General features: G+C 44.9%; 1 protein-coding gene across 2 annotated transcripts in view; it reads left to right on the top strand.

Moving 5' to 3' along the window:
- ADGRA1 (adhesion G protein-coupled receptor A1) overlaps window positions 1–20,903 on the top strand; it is a 679,465-nt gene that overhangs the window by 563,148 nt on the left and 95,414 nt on the right. For both annotated transcript variants that reach the window (XM_029061334.2, XM_029061335.2), the window contains exons 15-16: window positions 3,686–3,813; window positions 8,236–8,359. In XM_029061334.2, the coding sequence (XP_028917167.1) occupies window positions 3,686–3,813; window positions 8,236–8,359 (252 nt within the window). The remainder of the gene's footprint in view (window positions 1–3,685; window positions 3,814–8,235; window positions 8,360–20,903) is intronic.

Here is a 20,903-nt window from a genome sequence, read left to right as displayed (position 1 = left end):
AGTACAGTGCTGTGGGGATGGGAAGGGAGAGGTGGAGGAGCAGAGGGAAAAGGGGAAAATGAGGCTTTAGCTGCGGAGAGGTAAAGGGGGGATGGCAGAGGGAGTAGAGGGGGAAGAGGAGCTCAGTCTGGGAACGCCTCTTGGAGGAGGTGATTTTTAAGTAGGGTTTTGAAGAGGGAAAGAGAATCGGTTTGGCGGAGGTGAGGAGGGAGGGCATTCCAGGACCGCAGGAGGACGTGACCCGGGGGTCGACGGCGGGATGGGCGAGACCGAGGGACGGCGAGGAGGTGGGCGGCGGAGGAGCGGAGCGTGCGGGGTGGGCGGTAGAAAGAGAGAAGGGAGGAGAGGTAGGAAGGGGCAAGGTGATGGAGAGCCTCGAAGCCTAGAGTGAGGAGTTTTTGTTTGGAGCGGAGGTCGATAGGCAACCCCTGGAGTTGTTTAAGAAGGGGAGTGACAGGCCCAGATCGTTTCTGCAGGAAGATGAGCCGGGCAGCGGAGTGAAGAATAGACTGGAGCGGGGCGAGAGAGGAGGAAGGGAGGTCAGAGAGAAGGCTGACACAGTAGTCTAGCCGGGATATGAGAGCCCGTAATAGTAAGGTAGCCGTTTGGGTGGAGAGGAAAGGGCGGATCTCGGCGATATCGTAGAGGTGAAACCGGCAGGTCTCGGTAACGGATAGGATGCGTGGGGTGAACGAGAGGGACGAGTCAAGGATGACACCGAGATCGCGGGCCCGAGAGACGGGAAGGACGGTCGTGCCGTCCACGGTGATAGAGAAGTCTGGGAGAGGACCGGGTTTGGGAGGGAAGATGAGGAGCTCAGTCTTGCTCATGTTGAGTTTTAGGTGGTGAGCCGACATCCAGGTGGAAACGTCCCGGAGGCGGGAGGAGATGCGAGCCCGAAGGGAGGGGGAGAGGACAGGGGCGGAGATGTAGATCTGCGTGTCATCTGCGTAGAGATGGTAGTCAAAGCCAGGTTGGGCTGTAGAAGGAGAGAAGGGAGGTGAGGTAGGAGGGGGCCAGATGATGGACAGCTTTGAAGCCAAGAGTAAGTAGTTTTTGTTTCATGTGAAGGTTGATAGGCAAATACTGGGTGTTATTTGTAGTTGAAAACTGATAACGATACCCACTGATAACTGATAACATTTTTTAACTCAGGTCACTTGGAAATGAGTTCAAAACCCCACCAATCCACATTGAATGATGTGTTTTGTTGAGGTATTGAGGCATTTCTTAGGAATGACAATGAACATTTGAGACAGTCTGGGTAAACAAAAACAATCTGATGATGTTGTCTAGGCTTTAGTCAGACTTATTAATGGGTAATTCCCAGTGGCAATATAAACAGAAAAGCCCAATTTATGATTTCAAGATCCCCTAAAGGACTATGAAACTACTGTATCCCTGGAGAGTAAAACTGTATCTCTTTTCTCAATTATTTCAATCCAAAGGAGTAGGGGCAATTTTCTACAGAAAGAGCGTTCTGGCTTCAGTGGCAGGTTTTCAGAAGTCAGGATCTTTAGATGGGAGTAATTGGGTTTTTTATTATTTTTTTTTTGCATGTTTAATCCAGACTCTTTAGCAAGGTAACTTGTTCACCAGCACGTGAAACGCATCCACACCATATGATAAAGGGATCTGCCATTTAGACTCAATCCCTCAATAAAGGGATTAGACCGTGAGCCCGTCATTGGGTAGGGGTTGTCTCTATCTGTTGCCGAATTGTACATTTCAAGCGCTTAGTACAGTGCTCTGCACATAGTAAGCGCTCAATAAATACTATTGAATGAATGAATGAATGAATCGGCTTAAAAATGAATTCTAAACGGAGTTACATTGAAAATAATCATAATCGTGGTATTCGTTAAGCACTTGCTATGTGTCAGGCACTGTTCTAAGTGCCGGGGTTGATACAAGGTATTCAGGTTGGACACAGTCCCTGTCCCATATGGGGCTCACAGTTTTGATCCCCATTTCACAGAAGAGGGAACTGAAGCACAGAAAAGTGAAGTGACTTGCCCAAGCTCACACAGCAGACATGTGGCAGGGTCCGAATTAGAACCCATGACCTTCTGACTCTGAGGCCCATGCTCTATCCACTGCGCCATCCTGCTTCTCATTGTTTTGAAAAGCACTAGAATTCTAAGGAAATGCAAAAAAAAAATAATCCTAGACTTTTAGCATCCTCTTATGGCCCAGCAAAGACCTCCCAGACATTAGTTGAAACACAAGGTGGTTATAGAATTACCGTTGTTTATTTCACTGCTCTTCTTGCCTTACTTAGCCATAAAAAGAACTAATTTTATCTAATTTGAACCCTTATGTTGTTGTTTAACTCCCCTGGAGAAGACTATTTTTTCACTTCATGTGGATCTCTTCTCTTTTCCAGTGTTTCTATTTCTAAAAGACACACCAGATGCCTTATGCAAGAAGAAACATTTAAAGAACTGTTGTGGATAGAAGTAGTTTACTTTAAATGACTGTTGTGGGTAGAACTAGCTTTAAATAGTTGCTAGGGGTAGAAATACCATATTTCAAGAGATATGGATAGAAACATTTTATTTTAAATAACTGATATGGCTAGAAATATCTTTAAATGAGTGATATGGTAGAGGAATATCTTTAAATAACCCATATAGAAGGGTAGAAGTATCTTTAAATGAGTGCTCTGGGTAGCGAAATATCTCTAAATGCCTGATGAGGGTAGACATATCTTACTTCAAATAAGTGATAAGGGTAGAAACATACTTTAAATAATGGCTATGGAAAAAATATCTTTAAATAACTAAAGGTAGAAATATTTTATTTGATTGGTTAGAAATAGCTTAATTCCTGGGCAGGAGACTTTTAGAGTAGTATTTGGGAATGTGAAAAGATCATTTTTTTTGGATGAAGAAAGTGACCCTTAGAAGCATCATGGCCTAATGGTTAGAGCCCGGGCCTGGAAGTCAGAGACACCTGGTTTCTAATCCCAGCTCTGCCACATGTCCGCTGTGTGACCTTGGGCAAGTCACTTCACACCCTGGGCCTCAGTTACCACCTCTGTCAAATGGAGACTAAGACTGTGAGCCCCATGTGGGACAGCGACTGTATCCAACCTGATTAACTTAAGCTCTTCTTTTAGATTGAAAACTTGTGGGCAGGGAATGTATCTATTTATTGTTATATATTACTCTCCCACAAGTGCTGAGTGTGGTGCTGTGCACACAGTAAGTGCTAAATAAATATTGCTGAATGAATGAACTTGTTTCTACCCCAGCCCTTAAAACAGTGTTGGGCACATAGTAAGCGCTTACTCTCCCCAGCTTCAAAGCCTTATTGAAAGTCCATCTCTTCCAAGAGACCTCCCCTAAGCCCCCCTTTCCTCTTCTCCCACTCCCTTCTGTGTCACCCTAACTCGCTCCCATTTTTCTTCCGCCCTCCCAGCCCCACATCACTCGGGTCCATATCTGTCATTTATTTATTTCTATTAATGTCAGTCTCCCCCTCTAGACTGTAAGCTCCTTGTGGGGAGGGATTGGGTCTGTTTATACTTCTATTGTACTCTCCCAAGTGCTTACTACAGTGCTCTGCAAACAGTAAGCACTCAGTAAATACGACTGACTGATTGAAATGAATGACTGCATAACCAGCACCCTAATTATCATTATTATTATCGGAGGCTAATGTTGTTTTGGTTCTTCGGCAGGATTTGAAGACTGTGCTCTCCCTGCCCCAGTACCCAGGGGAATTCCTCCACCCTGTGATCTATGCCTGCACTGCAGTGATGCTACTGTGCCTCCTCTCGTCTATCATTACCTACATCGTGCATCACAGGTAAGAGCCCGCCTCATCCCATCCCGACGCTGGCAGTGCTCTAGGAATGCGATTTTCTGGTTAGTTACTTTCGGTTGAATGAATTTTTGAAATAATAAGCTGGCTTAAAAAGTCTCCTTCCTGAAATGAGTGGGCTACGAAGAATGAAACCCAGGAGATGCTTTTGGTTTATTTAATAATGGTGGCGTTCGTTAAGCGCTTACTATGTGCCAGGCACTGTACTGAGCGCTGGGGTGGATGGAGCAAATTGGGTTGGACACGGACCCTGTCCCGCAGAGGACTTACAGTCTTAAACCCCATTTTAATAATAATAATGTTGGTATTTGTTAAGCACCTACTATGTGCAGAGCACTATTCTAAGCGCTGGGGTAAATACAGGGTAATCAGGTTGTCCCATGTAAGGCTCACAGTTAATCCCCATTTTAGAGATGAGGTAACTGAGGCACAGAGAAGTTAAGTGACTTGCCCACAGTCACACAGCTGACGAGTGGCAGAGCCGGGATTTGATTCATTCATTTATTCAATCATATTATTGAGCATTTACTGTATGCAGAGTACTGTACTAAGCACCTGGAATGTACAATTTGGCAACAGATAGAGACAATCCCTGCCCAACAACAGGGTCACAGTTTAAAAGGGGGAGACGGACGGCAAAACAAAACAAGTAGGCATCAATATCATCAAAATAGATAAGTAGAATTTTACAGTTGAGGTATCCGAAGCACAGAGAAGTGAATAATAATGATCATGATAATTGCTGTGTTTGTTAAGCTCCTACTATGTGCCAGTCACTGTACTAAGCAACTGGGGTGAATACAAGGAACTTGAGCTGGACACAGTTCTTGACCATATAGAGCTTGCAGTCTTAATCTCCATTTTACAGATGAGGTAACTGAGGCAGGTCAAAGTAAATAATATAATAATAATAATTGTGCTATTTATTAAACTCTTACCGTGAGCTAGGCACTGTACTAAGTGCTGGGGTGGATGCAGCAAATCAGGTTGGACACAGTCCCTGCCCACATAGGGCTGACAGTCTTAATCCCCATTTCACAGATGAGGAAACTGAGGCCCAGAGAAGTCAAGCGACTTGCCCAAGACCATACAGCAGACAAGTGGCCGAGCTAGGATTAGAACCCATGACCTTCTGACTCCCAGGTCTGGGCTCTAGCCACTACACCAAACTGCTTCAATAAGCACTCGATTGCTTACTGGTTGATTTTGAGCCCAACGCTGCTTCTAGAATGAAATGACCCAGACGCCTAAACCCTCAGACCAAGTCTGCACAACATAATAGCGTTTTCCCTGTCAAGTCCAAGGTGGAATCTCTCCACATAATAACAGTAATAATGATGATACTTGTTAAGTGCTTACTATGTGCCAACCACTGTTCTAAGTGCTGGGTTATCTACAAGGTAATCAGGTTGTCTACGTGGGGCTCATCTTAATCCTCATTTGGCAGATGAGGTAACTGAGGCACAGAGAAGTTAAGTGACTTGCCCAAAGTCACACATCTTCAGGAACCCCAGTGGGAAGCAGTGTGGCCTGGTGGAGGACCTGGTTTCTAATACCAGGTCCTCCACTTAATAATAATGTTGGTATTTGTTAAGCGCTTACTATGTGCACAGCACTGTTCTAAGCGCTGGGGTAAACACAGGGGAATCAGGTTGTCCCACGTGGGGCTCACAGTCTTAATCCCCATTTTACAGATGAGGGAACTGAGGCACAGAGAAGTTAAGTGACTTGCCCACAGTCACACAGCTGACAAGTGGAAGATCCGGGATTCGAACCCATGACCTCTGACTCCAAAGCCCATCCTCTTTCCACTGAGCCACGCTGCTTCTGCTTTGTGACCTTGTATAAGTCACTTCACCTATCTGGGTCTCAGTTACTTCATCTGGAAAATAGGGATTAGATCCTTCTCCCTCCAAATTTAGACTGTGAGTCCCATAGGGTCAGGGACTGTGTCCAACCTGATTATTTTGTATTTACCCCAGTCTTTTTCTTATGGTATTTGTTAAGCCTTTATTCATTCATTCATTCATTCAATCGTATTTATTCAATAGTATTTATTGAGCGCTTACTATGTGCAGACCACTGTACTAAGCGCTTGGAATGTACATTTAGGCAACAGATAGAGACAGTCCCTGCCCCTTGACGGGCTTACAGTCTAATCGGGGAAGGCAGGCAGACAAGAACAATAGCAGTAAATAGAATCAAGGGGATGTACATCTCATTAACAAAAAAATAGGGGAATAAAAATCTATACAAATGAGCGGAGGAGCACAGTGCTGAAGGGAGGGAAAGGGAGAGGGGGAGGAGCAGAGGGAAAAGGGGGCTTAGCTGAGGAGAGGTGAAGGGGGGATCAGAGAGGGAGCAGAGGGAAAGGGGAAGCTCAGTCTGGGAAGGCCTCTTGGTTATTGAGCGCTTACTGTGTGCAGAGCACTGTACTAAGTGCTTGGAAAGTACAATTCAGCAACAGATAGAGACATTCTCTGCCCAACAATGGGCTCACAGTCTAGAAGGGGGGAGATAGACAACTAAACAAAACAAGTATATGTATTAAGAGCTGAGGTGCCCACAAGTTAATCAAGTTGGACTCACTCAGAGTCCCCCAAAGGGCTCAGGGTCTTAATCCCCATTTCACAGATGAGGGAATTGAGGTACAGAGAAGTAAAGTGACTTGCCCAGGGTCACATGGCAGACAAATGCGGAGTGGTGATTAGAGAAGCAGCGTGGCACAGTGGAAAGAGCATGGCCTTGGGAGTCAGAGGTCATGGGTTCAAATCCCAGATCAGCCGCTTGTCAGCTGTGTGACTTTGGGCAAGTCACTTAACTTCTCTGTGCCCCAGTTACCTCATCTGTAAAATGGGGATTAAAACTGTGAGCCTCACGTGGGACAACCTGATTCATTCATTCATTCAATAGTATTTATTGAGTGCTAACTATGTGCAGAGCACTGTACTAAGTGCTTGGAATGTATAATTCGGCAACAGAGAGAGACAATCCCTGCCCATTGATGGGCTTACAGTCTAGTGGGGGGAAAATGTTGGTATTTGTTAAGCGCTTACTATGTATAGAGCACTGTTCTAAGCACTGGGGTAGATACAGGGTAATCAGGTTGTCCCAGATCACCTTGCATCCTCTCCAGCACTTAAAACAGTTCTTAACAAATGCCATTATTATTATTATTATTATTAACACAGGCTCTTCTGAATTCCAGGCCCATGCTCTATCCACTAGACCATGCTGCTTCTCTAATACAGCCCCTGGCACATAGTAAGCACTTTACAAGAACCATAAAAATCAAAAGAAAAAGAAAGTTACATTTTTTTTTCCAGAAATTGATTTTCTGGGTAGCTACCTCAAATGGAGTGAATTTTTGAAAGTGTAGGCTGGCCAAAAAAGTCTGACCCCTGAAATGAATGGACTAGAAAGAATGAAACTCAGGAGATTCTATTCGTTTAATTAATAATGATGGTATTTAAGTGCTTACTATGTGCCAGGCACTGTTCTAAGCGCTAGGGTCGATTCAACCGCACAGTACAGTGCTCTGCACACAGTATGCACTCAATAAATACGATTGAAAGAATACCAGCAAACCAAGCTGGACACAGCCCCTGTCCCTTTTGGCACTCACAGTCTTAATCCCTATTTTCCAGATGAGGTAACTGAGGCACCGAGAAGTCGAGTGACTTGCCCAAGGTCCCACAGCAGACAAGTAGCAGAGCCGGGATTAGACCCATGACCTTCTGACTCCCAGGCCTGAGCTCTAGTCACTAAACTATTCTATTAGGAAAGTAAGAATCATAGTGGACCTTTCTTATAACTACCCCCTAGATAGAGTGTTAGAGTGACTGCAGCAGTTGAAGCTGCCTCAGAGAAAGGTGGCTTTAGATAATAATAATAATAATAATGATGGTTTTTTAAATCAGCGGAAGAACACATACTAATAGTCCCTCATCAATCTAAAAGAAGGAACCAGGTCTATTTCCTTTGATTCTATTTGCTTCTGACAAAAATGTATCCAATTTACCCCACCCAAAATTCGCTGCCAATACATTTGAAGGTCTCCTCTCAAACCTACATTGCCCAGTATTTTTCACTCCTATAATCACTGCTGTGACTTTTAGAGAATTAATATGTCAGGATTATTAATAATTTAAGTAAATAAACAATGAATTAAGTGCAATTAATCTAATCTCTATCATTCGGCTAATGCATTAGACTTGACACATAAGGGCCATTGTATAGTCAACAGTGATGTAAGGCTTGTTCATCACCTGATTTTTTCCATTATCAAGGAGACAGAGCATTTGGAAAATAAGGATTTTTAAGAGTACTTCTGAATGCGAAATGATTTTTGGGGGGTTACACAATCAAAATGTGGATTTATAAATATTCTCTATTAATTTCCCACAGCACAATCCGAATCAGTAGAAAAGGATGGCACATGCTTCTCAATTTCTGTTTCCACACCGCTCTTACGTTTGCCGTTTTTGCTGGTGGAATCAATCGCATAAAATACCCAATTATTTGTCAAGCTGTAAGTATCATCATTACCTTTATTTCTCTGCAGAGCATAAGCTGTGTTTATTGACTTTCTGCCGAAAGAGACATTTGTGATAATTGCTTATTTGTGCAGTAGTGTTTCGGCAAATTTTCAAATACTTTAATGAAGGGAGCAGTACCGGATGTGCATTGCATTTGTTTCAAGAAAGCAGCAGATCATCTTACTTGGACCTCACAAGAGTTATTTTCAAATTTAGCCAATTGGCTTTATTGTTGTCATTTTAATTAATAGTTTACTCTGCAATTAAACATCTCTTTCCATATGTTATTCCTACCCTAACGCATTTTTATGTGGTGTTTGTTCAACGCTTACTATGTGTCAGGCACTCTACTAAGCAATGGGGTAGATACAAGCTAATCAGGATGGACACGGTCCATCTCCCGCTTGGGGCTCGTAGTCTTAATTCTCATTTTACAGTTGAGGTAACTGAGGCACAGAGAAGTGAAGTGACTTGCCTAAGGTCACACAGCAGAAAAGTGGAAGCGGTAGACTAGAACCCGGGACTCTCCGACTCCCAGGCCTGTACTCTGTCCACTAGACCACGCTGCTTCTCTAAAGTATTAAGAGAAGTGGAAATATGAATTAAAGTCCCTTCCTGCTCCAAACTCTATTAGCAATGAGACATTTAATTGCTGTTGATATCCTCTCTTCTTCAAAGGGACTCTCTAGTGGAGATTCAGGTGATTGAAAATAATTGTGCTGATGAGCTCTTTCTATGACTGGTGATGAAAGTAAGGCTGCCTAATCCAGCCTGCAATCCTAATACTATAGACCTTCTTTTCTCACATCTAATTTAGAAGTGGAGTTTTATAGCATCGGGGCACTCAAAAGGATCAAAAGAAATCATCCCCAGAAATAAATCTTGACTCGACCCCATGACCTAGCCAGACTTTCTTAAGAAAGACATAAATTTTCCTGGGGCTTGTGACAACCTTGAAAAAGGACAGAGCCTACTGGGTTGGTGAGAGAAGCATATTTCTTTGTTCATTTTTTTATGATGAAGTTTGAAGCTGACAATAAGGACTGGAAAACTGCCTCCTTTTTTTTTTCTCAGCTGCCTTTTCAATCTTCCAGTAGATTTCCACAGATGTGAAATTTCTTTGTTGTCAGCATAGGAACTCTGTATCTGGCCCTCATCCCTTCCTTTGTCATTACTTAGTAGTAATAATTAATAATAACAATAATAACAATTCTGGTATTTGTTAAGCACTATTTGCCAGGCGCTGTACTAAATGTATTCATTTATGTGTTTATTTATATTGATGTCTGTTTACTTGTATTGATGTGTGTCTCCCTGCCTCTAGACTGTGAGCTTGATATGGGCAGGGATTGTCTCTCTTTATAGCTGTATTGTACTTCCCCAAGTGCTTAATGCAGTGCTTTGCCCACAGTAAGGACTCAGTCATTATGATTGAATTCATGCAAGCAAATCGCCTTGGATACAGTCGCTGTCCCCCGTGAGTTTCACAGTCTCAATCCCCACTTTATAGATGAGGTAACTGAGTCTCAGAGAAGTGAAGTGACTTGCCAAGGTCACACAGCAGACAACTGGAGGTCAGCATTAGAATCCAGGTCGTTCTGACTCCCAGGCTTGTGCTCTTTCCACTAAACAATGCTGAAGTGCTTAATAAATGCTATTACTATTGCTGAAGGTGTGGAAAGATGGAGTAATTTGAGAGGGATCGGCCCCCCACAAGAGAGGGAGGGGGCAAGTCTCAAGTGCTGCCCATCAAAGGGAAGGCAGCCCACCCCCACATACTCCATTTCTCTTGGCCCCCAGTCTGTGTGTGAATTAAGCAAGAATAACCCATACGTAGTCTTCCTTGTGTAATAATAATCATTGTGGTATGTGTAAATAATAATAATACTTACGATTATGGTATTTGTTAAGCACTTACTATGTGCCAGGCACTGTAGTAAGCACTGGGGTGGATACAAGCAAATTGGGTTGGACCCAATCCCTGTCCCACTTGGGTTGGGGCTCGCAGTCTCGATCCCCATTTTGCAGATGAGTTAACTGAGGCTCAGAGAAGTAAAGTGACTTGGGTCACACAGTAGACAAGTGGCAGAGCCAGGATTAGAACCCAGACCTTGGCTCCCTCCTCTAAGCCTCGCTGTTCTCTCCTGAGAGAATATGAGTATGAGTTCTGGGAACTTTATATTAACGTCTGTTTCCCCCTCTAGACTATAAATTCATTGTGGGCAAGGAATGTGCTTGTTTGTGATAACGTACTCTCCCATGCACTTAGTGCAGTGCTCTGCACAGGGTGAGCGCTCAATAAATAGAATGGACTGACTGACGATAAGACACACACCCAGGAGCTGCGGAGCCGAGGCTCCGTCCCTGCAGACCCCTGGGAGGGGGCACTGCCGCTCTGCCGTGTGACACCGCCCTCCCCTGAGAGCCTCCTGACCAGAGAGCTGGCTGGCAGTAGCCCCCTGGGAGGAATTCCCCCTCTAATAAAAAAATAATAATAATGGCATTTTTCAAGCGCTTACTATGTGCCAGACACTGTACTAAGTGCTGGGGTAGAGACAAGTAAATTGGGTCGGGCACAATCCCTGTCCCGTGTGGGGTGAAACAGTCTCGACCCCGATTTTACAGATGAGGGAACTGAGTCACTGAGAAGCAAAGTAACACCAGAACAGACAAGTGGTGGAGTCGGGATTAGAACTCATGACCTTCTAATTCCGAGGCCCGGGTTCCATCTACTACCCCATGATGCTTCTAGACTGTGAGCTCTAGGACTGTGAGCTCAATGGGGGCAGGGAATGTGTCTGTTTATTGTTATGTTGTACTCTCCCAAGCGCTTAGTCCAGTGCTGTGAACACAGTAAGTGCTCAATAAATACAATTGAATGATGAATGAACGAAGGGGCGTTGTTGCTTGGGAGGATGGTCTTGATATGTAAACATCCTCCGGGAACCCGGAGCCCAGCCGGGTCCAGCAACGGGAAGCAGCATGAATAATAATAATGTTGGTATTTGTTAAGTGCTTACTATGTGCAGAGCACTATTCTAAGCGCTGGGGTAGACACAAGGGAATCAGGTTGTCCCACGTGGGGCTCACAGTCTTAATCCCCATTTTCCAGATGAGGTAACTGAGGCACAGAGAAGTGAAGTGACTTGCCCAAAGTCACACAGCTGACAAGTAGCAGAGCCGGGATTCAAAGCCATGATCTCTGACTCCAAAGCCCATGCTCTTTCCACTGAGCCACGCTGCTTCTCACATGACCTAGTGGATAGAGCACGGGCCTGAGTCTTGGGTTCTGATCCCAGCTCTGCCATTGTCTGCGTGTGGCCTTGGGCGAATCATTTTACTTTTCTGGAAAATGTTACCTCATCTGGAAAATGGGGATTAAGACTGAGTCCCATGCAGGACAGGGACTGTGTCCAACTTGATTAGTTTATATACACCCCAGTGCTTAATACAGTGCCTGACACATAGTAACCACTTAACAAATACCACAGTTATTATAATTATTATTATCCCAGTTCCAAGACCCCTAGGGAGTAACCCTAGGGTTGGAGGGGAGGCTGCCTCTCTTTTCTTTTTCTTCGACTCCCTTCTGAGCCACCCTGACTTGCTCCCTTTATTCATCCCCTGTCCCAGCCTTACAGCCCTTATGTCCATATCTGTCATTTATTTATTCATATTAATGCCTGTCTCCCCCCGGAAGCTCACTGTGGGCAGGGAATGTGTCTGTTCTTCTGTTCTACTGTACTGTCCCATGTGCTTAGTACAGTGCCCTACACACAGTAAGCACTCAATAAATACGACTAATTGACTGACAGGTTCCCTGAGGGATTCTGATAGGTTGGGGGTTCTGGCAGTTCCGATTTGTCCCAGACTTCTCCAATCAATCACTTAAGCAATAGTGTTCAATCTCCAAGGGTTCCTTCCCCTCTGCCTTCAAACATGCCCACGTCTCCCCCATCCTAAAAAAACCCGCTCTTGACCCCACTTCCCCCTCCAGTTATCGTCCTATCTCCCTACTACCCTTCCTTTCCAAAATCCTAGAACGGGTCGTCTACAATCGATGCCTAGAATTCCTTAACTCCCATTCTCTCCTAGACCCCCTCCAATCTGGCTTCCGTCCCCTCCGCTCTACCGAGACTGCTCTCTCTAAGGTCACCCGTGACCTCCTTCTTGCCAAATCCGATGGCTCCTACTCCATTCTGATCCTCCTTGACCTCTCTGCTGCCTTTGACACTGTCGACCATCCCCTCCTCCTCCATACCTTATCTCACCTTGGCTTCACGGACTCTGTCCTCTCCCGGTTCTCCTCTTACCTCTCTGGCCGATCATTCTCGGTCTCCTTCGCCGGAGCCTCCTCCCCCTCTCATCCTTTAACTGTTGGAGTTCCTCAAGGGTCAGTTCTTGGCCTTCTTCTGTTCTCCATTTACACTCACTCCCTCGGTGAACTCATCCGCTCTCACGGCTTTGACTACCATCTCTACACAGATGACACGCAGATCTACATCTCCGCCCCTGCCCTCTCCCCCTCCCTTCAGGCTCGCATCTCCTCCTGCCTCCGGGACGTCTCCACCTGGATGTCGGCCCGCCACCTGAAACTCAACATGAGCAAGACTGAGCTCCTCATCTTCCCTCCCGAACCCGGTCCTCTCCCAGACTTCTCTATCACCGTGGATGGCACGACCATCCTTCCCGTCCCGCAGGCCCGCAATCTCGGTGTCATCCTTGACTCGTCCCTCTCGTTCACCCCACACATCCTATCCATTACCGAGACCTGCCGGTTTCACCTCTACAATATCGCCAAGATCCGCCCTTTCCTCTCCACCCAAACGGCTACCTTACTATTACGGGCTCTCGTTATATCCCGGCTAGACTACTGTGTCAGCCTTCTCTCTGACCTCCCTTCCTCCTCTCTCGCCCCGCTCCGGTCTATTCTTCACTCCGCTGCCCGGCTCATCTTCCCGCAGAAACGATCTGGGCATGTCACTCCCCTTCTTAAACAACTCCAGTGGTGGCCTATCGACCTCCGCTCCAAACAAAAACTCCTCACTCTAGGCTTCGAGGCTCTCCATCACCTTGCCCCTTCCTACCTCTCCTCCCTTCTCTCTTTCTACCGCCCACCCCGCACGCTTCGCTCCTCCGCCGCCCACCTCCTCACTGTCCCTCGGTCTCGCCCATCCCGCCGTCGACCCCCGGGTCACGTCCTCCCGCGGTCCTGGAACGCCCTCCCTCCTCACCTCCGCCAAACCGATTCTCTTTCCCTCTTCAAAACCCTACTTAAAAATCACCTCCTCCAAGAGGCCTTCCCAGACTGAGCTCCTCTTCCCCCTCTACTCCCTCTGCCATCCCCCCTTTACCTCTCCGCAGCTAAAGCCTCATTTTCCCCTTTTCCCTCTGCTCCTCCACCTCTCCCTTCCCATCCCCACAGCACTGTACCCGTCCGCTCAACTGTATATATTTTCGTTACCCTATTTATTTTGTTAATGAATTGTACATCGCCTCGATTCTATTTAGTTGCCATCGGTTTTTACGAGATGTTCTTCCGCTTGACACTGTTTAGTGCCATTGTTCTCGTCTGTCCGTCTCCCCCGATTAGACCGTAAGCCCGTCAAACGGCAGGGACCGTCTCTATCTGTTGCCGACTTGTTCATCCCAAGCGCTTAGTACAGTGCTCTGCACATAGTAAGTGCTCAATAAATACTATTGAATGAATGAATGAATGAATGAATGAAAGTGTTTATTGAGCACTTACTATTTGCAGAGCACTGTACTAAGCGCATGGGAGAGTGTGATGAATTAGCAGACATGTTCCCTGCCCATGATGCGGTAACAGCTTACATAGTTTCCAGGAATGCCGCATGGAAGCTTCTAGAATGGGAACAGGTTCTTCACCCACTCCCTTCTGCATCACCTTGACTTGTTCCCTTCCTTCATCGCCCCCCTCAGCCCCATAGCACTTGTGTCCATATCTATGAATTTATTTATTTCTATTAAAGTCTTTCTCCCCTTTTAGACTGTAAGCTCCTTGTGCGCTGGGAATGGATCTGTTCATTGTTATATTGTATTCATGCATTCATTCGATCGTATTTATCGAACACTTACTCCATGCAGAGCACTGTACTAAGCACTTGGAAAGTATAATTCAGCAACAAATAGAGACAATCCCTGCCCACAACAGGCTAGAAGGGTCTTCTAGCACAGTCTTGTCCTCTCCCAAGCACTTAGTGCAATGGTCTGCACGCAGTAAGCGCTCGGTAAATACGAGTGAATGAACGGGAACAAAAACTCCCTTCCGAGCGGCCACGGCCTCCCCTGGAACCATCCAAAGTGGAATCCCCCTCCTATCCTCCAGCGGCTCTGTTGGCCTCCAACCGACTCTCCGGTACCCCCTCTGCCCTTGGAGGCCCTTGGGTAACCCGAGGACGCGGGTACGGTGCCCCCGAAACCTACAATGTTACAGGTGGGCAGGGTCTCACGGAACGCAGGAACCACCCTGCTCCCATATGGGAAGCAACCTGGCCTAGTGGAAAGAACACAGACCTGGGAGTCAGAGCCCCTGGGTTCTAATAATAATGTTGGTATTTGTTAAGCGCTTACTATGTGCAGAGCACTGTTCTAAGCGCTGGGGGAGATACAGGTTAATCAGGCTGTCCCACGTGAGGCTCACAGTTAATCTCCATTTTACAGATGAGGTAACTGAGGCACAGAGAATAATGTTGGTATTTGTTAAGCGCTTACTATGTGCAGAGCATTGTTCTAAGCGCTGGGGGAGACACACGGGAATCAGGTTGTCCCACGTGGGGCTCACAGTCTTAATCCCCATTTTACAGATGAGGGAACTGAGGCACAGAGAAGTTAAGTGACTCGCCCACCGTCACACAGCTGACAAGTGGCAGAGCTGGAATTCGAACTCATGAGCCCTGACTCCAAAGCCCGTGCTCTTTCCACTGCGCCACGCTGCTTCTCTAGAGAAGTTAAGTGACTTGCCCACAGTCACACAGCTGGCAAGTGGCAGAGCCGGGAGTCGAACCCATGACCTCTGACTCCGAAGCCCAGGCTCTTTCCACTGAGCCATGCTGCTCCACCCCTTACCTGCTCTGGGATAGTGGGCAAGTCACGTCACTTCTTTTGGCCTCAATTCCCTCATCTGCAAAATGGGCATTCGGTACTGGTTCTCCCTCCTACTTACTCTGTGAGCCTCACGCATGACCTGATTAGCCCGTTTCTTTCCCAGCGCTTGACATATAGCAGGTGTTTAATAATAATAACGTTGGTATTTGTTAAGTGCTTACTATTCATTTATTCATTCGTATTTACTGAGAGCTTACTAAGTGCCTCGCACTTTTCTAAGCGCTGGAGTAGATACAAGGTAATCAGTTTGTCCCTAGTGGGACTCACAGTCTTCATCCCCATTTTACAGATGAGGTAACTGAGGCACAGAGAAGTTAAGTAACTTGCCCAAGGTCACACAGCTGACAAGTGGCAGAGCCGGAATTAGAACCCACGACCTCTGACTCCCATGCCTGCGCTCTTTCCACTAAACCACGCCATCCTGCACACCACTAGTTCCACGCCCAGCACAGAGCTGATGAGACGTGCCCTTGTCGAAGTTGAGTTGACTTCCTCTCAGACACTTCTGCAGAGGGCAGCCTCCATTAATCTATGACATCCTGGTCTCCTGCTAAAATATAACAGTAATAATCATGGTATTTTTTAAGCACTCACTATATGCCTAGCACTGTAGTAAGCCCTGGTGTAGATACAAAGTAATCAATTTGGACACAGTCCATGTCCCACGTGGGGCTCACAGTCTTCACCAATCATAGAGAAGCAGCGTGGCTCAGTGGAAAGAGCCCGGGCTTGGGAGTCAGAGGTCATGGGTTCTAATCCCGGCTCGGCCGCTTGCCAGCTGTGTGACTTCGGGCAAGTCACTTCACTTCTCTGTGCCTCAGTTACCTCATCTGTAAAATGGGGATTAAAACTGTGAGCCCCACGTGGAACAACCTGATCACCTTGTATTCCCCCCAGCACTTAGAACAGTGCTTTGCAGATAGTAAGCACTTAACCAATATTTTCATTACCCTATTAATTTTGTTAATGAGATGTACATCGCCTTGATTCTATTTATTTGCTATTGTTTTAATGAAATGTTCATCCCCTTGATTCTGTTTATTACTATTGTTCTTGTCTGTCTGTTTCCCCCAGTTATACTGTAAGCCCGTCAAAGGGCAGGGACTGTCTCTGTTACCGATTTGTACATTCCAAGTGCTTAATACAGTGCTCTGCACATAGTAAGCGCTCAATAAATACTACTGAATGAATGAATGAACCAATACCACCATTATTATTATTATTCATCCCCATTTTAGAGATGTCATCTGTGGCCTCTTTATATACCTTCCCCAAAATGACAAGTGTTGAGTGTGTGGTGGTGGGGTAGATTCAGTAGATTCTAGACCAAGAGCCCGTTGTGGGCAGGGATTGTCTCCATTTGTTGCTGATTTGTACTTCCCAAGCGCTTAGTACAGTGCTCTGTACACAGTAAGTGCTCAATAAATATGATCAAATGAATGAATTCAGTGACATAATAATAATAATGACTGTGGTATTTGCTAAACACTATGTATCAAGCACCGTTCTAAGAACTGGGGTGGACAAAGCTAATCATGTCAGACACAGTCCCTGTCCCACCTGGGTCTCATATTCTTAATCCCCATTTGACAGATGAGGGAACTGAGGTACAGAGAAGCAAAGTCACTTGCCCAAGGTCACACAGCAGACAGGTGAGAGAGCCGGGATTAGAGCCACGTCCTCTGACTTGTAGGCCCGTGCTCTTTCGGCCACACTGCTTCTCAAGACTGACTTCTAAAGACACCATCATTCATTCCATTCTTCTGATTTCACCTGAGTGAAAATTTGATTTAATTCCATCCTTGGTTTGATTTTCTTTTCCCAATAACTGTAGCTTCTTTCCGGTAAGGCGTTTTTAGAGGAGCAATAACTAGATAATTATCTGGGACTCAAATCTCTTACCATATGCCGTGTATCAGCTCTCTTAGACTTCAAATGACCATCTGTTGTCACAATAATGATTTGTTTACCTGCCTACTACTTGATAATGACACACAATTCTTGTGGACATTGATGTATCTAAATGGCTTGAAATTTAATATCTTCCAGCAGAATTCCAAAAATGAATTTTTAAGAATTTCTTGGGGGTGATTATTTGCCGCATCCAGGACTAACTAAAATTATTTTCAGTCTTTCCAAAGTGCCAGAAGTGGGTGTGGACAGTTTGGCACCTCGCAAAAAGAACTAAAATAAAACTGCTTTTTGAGATGTACTGAACCGCAAGATATCTGGTAGAAACACTTTACCAGAACCTCTGTATGCAATCTTGTACCCAACCTAGGTATCTTGTATCTAGCTCATGGCTTAGTACAGTTCATTTGATATTTGCCCCACCCTCAGCCCCACAGCACTTATGTACATATCTTTAATTTATTTATTATAAACTACTTTAAATTATATATTACATATTATAAACTATTCATATTGATGTCTATCTCTCCCTCTTGAGTGTAAGGTTGTTACGGGCAGGGAACGAATCTCCTAATTCTGCTGCATTGTACTCTCCCAAGGCCAGAGCTCTGCACATAGTAAGCGCTCAATAAGTACCTTTGATCGATTGATTGATTGATCGGCTAGGACATAGTAAATGTTCAACAAATCCATTAATATTAGTAATAGATTGTTATCATTAGCAGATTCCCCAAGGTTTCCAGTAAAAAATATATTATCTGGGACTTTATCCACCATAAACCTCTCGTAACAAGTACTTGCGCTATCCCCCTTTACTATCCAAATCGTAACAATTTTGGCCACCAAGTCTCTTGAGGGAAATGCCTCACTCCAATGATCACTTAGTTGATCCCATTTCTGGAAGACCTGGGTTTGCAGGCCGCTGCATTAAGTCCTCGGGAGAGTGCACTTGAGAAAGAGATCCCTGCCCTCAAGAAGCTTACAGTCTATCAGACAGAATATTTTGGACTCCTCAAGACTAGCTCAGTCTCTGCAAGGACTTGGGGGTCAGAAGGACCTGGGTTCTAATCCCAGCTCTGCCCCTTTTCTGCTCAATGACTTTGGACAAGTCACTTCACTTCTCTGGGCCTCACTTACCTCATCTGTAAAAGGGGGATGAAGAGTTTGAGCCCCATGTGGGGCAGGGGCTGTATCCAACCGGATTTCCGTATATCTACCCCAGAGCTTAATATGGTGTTTGGCATATATTAAGCGCTTAATAAATACCATTAAAAAGAAAAAAAGGTGGTTCTCATGAGTGCTCTACAAGAGTTCTGCCCAGAATGCTTTGGACATGGTGAGCTAGTCATGCGTATTGGAATCAATCAATCTGACATAACTTCTATTTGACCTATGTCAATCCCCTTCCAAACAGAGTCTCTAGGGCCAGGCTTCTCTCATTCATTCATTCCATCGGGTCAATTGAACACTCACTATGTACAAAACACTGTACTAAGAGCTTGGGAGAGTACAGTATAACAATAAGCAGGCACATTCCCTGCCCACAACAAGCTCACATAATGATGATAATAATAGTGATAATAATATTTGTTAAGTAGCTCCTGTGTGTCAAGAGGTAAGATAGATGTAAAATAATCAAGTCAGACCCAGACCCTGTCCCTAAAAGGGGTGGTCTTCAGCCCTGATTTCCATCATCCCCCACCCCACAACTTACAGGATAACGAAGCTTCTACCATACTCATTTTGCCAAGCCCTCCATTATTCTCCTCCAAGAAGAGGTAAAACAGATGAAATATAAGTTCCACCGCAAATGCAGCTTATGTTCTCCCTCTGAAAGTTTGCCAGAAATCACGAAGCCCTGGAACCATTAGAAAGGCAGTAAAATGGATAGTTATTTTTATTTGCAGCACTTTGCAGCACTGATTACTCCACATGCAAAGATCCTGTCAATAAACAAAATCTGTCTGAGGCATAAAACCTAGAGCCGATACGCATCTGTTTCATCCCTTCTCTCTCCTAAGGCATGGATGTCTCCAGTTTTAGGTCTCCGTTGTTAAGTGATCTCAGTGTTACTGGGTCACCCCATAGTTCCTTCCAAGGTTAACCTCCAGAGTGTGGGAAGAAAAGAGTGTGTAGCACTGTCCGAAGAGATTTCAACTCGGTTCTGAGTGTTATATTCTTCTTAGAAACTGATGAGAATATGTGGGAAATATGTGGGAAAACGTGGAAATATTAAAATGCCCCCAAGAACAGTCAACCACTTTCAAGCACCGAGTACCTGAGAAGCAGCATGAGCTAGTGGATAGTACACAGCCTGGGAGTCAGAGGACCTGAGTTCTAATCCCAGCTCTGCCATTTAACTGCTAGGTGATCTTGGGCAAGTCGCTTAACTTCTCTTTGCCTCAGTTGATTCATCTGTAAACTAAAGGTTAAGATTGTGAGGTTATGTGAATCACAGACTATGTCCAACCTGATTAACTTGTATCTAACCCCACTGTTTTGTACTGTCTGGCACGTAGTGTTTAATAGATACCATAAAAAAGTGAGCACTCAGTAAACACTTTTACTGCTAGTGTGATCTATATCCACAAAGAGTGTTTCTATTTGGCAATAAATAAAGAATAGGATTTTTCTTGACACGCCCCTCCAGAATTCCTTGCAAGTAGGAGAATGTCCATTTTGGGGAATGTGAAGACAAATTGCATTTTGAGTTTCTCTCAAGCTGACCTAAAGAATAATAATAATAATATGTATTTGGTAAGCACTTACTATGTGCCAAGTACTGTACTAAGCACTGGGGTAGACACAAGATAGTCGATCATATTTATTAAGCACTTACAGTGTGCAGAGCACTGTACTAAGTGCTTGGGAATGTACAATATAACTATACAATGCACACATTCCCTGCTCACAGTGAGCTTACAGTCTAGAGGGGAGACAGACATTAATGTAAACAAATAAAATTGTGGATTTGTTCAAAAGTGCTGTGGGGCTGGAATGGGGGCTGAATAAAGGGAACAATTCAGGGTGATGCAGAAGAGAGTGGGAGATGAGAAAAGGAGGGCTTAGTCAGGGAAGACCTCATGGAGGAGATGGGCCTTCAATAAGACTTTGAAGCAGGGGAGAGTAATCGCCTGTTGGGGTACATACAAGGTTGTCAGGTTAGAGACAGTCATTGTTTGACATTAATCGATGTCAATCAGTCCAAAAATTGAATTTATTGAGCATTTACTGCATGCATTTGGGAAAGTACAATGTAACAGAGTTGATAATAATAATAATAATAATAATATAATAATTTTATATTATAAAAATTATTATATATTATAAATATTATAATATATAATAATAATAATAATAATAATAATAATGATGGCATTTGTTAAGTGCTTACTATGTGGCTCACTGGAGCCACAGAGAGGCAGCGTGGCTCACTGGAAAGAGCACGGGCTTTGGAGTCATAGGTCATGGGTTCGAACCCCGGCTCTGCCACTTGCC

The sequence above is a fragment of the Ornithorhynchus anatinus genome, chromosome 3 (assembly GCF_004115215.2).
Source record: "Ornithorhynchus anatinus isolate Pmale09 chromosome 3, mOrnAna1.pri.v4, whole genome shotgun sequence".
Classification (NCBI taxonomy): Eukaryota; Metazoa; Chordata; class Mammalia; order Monotremata; family Ornithorhynchidae; genus Ornithorhynchus; species Ornithorhynchus anatinus.
This window is presented reverse-complemented; position numbering and strand designations above follow the sequence as displayed.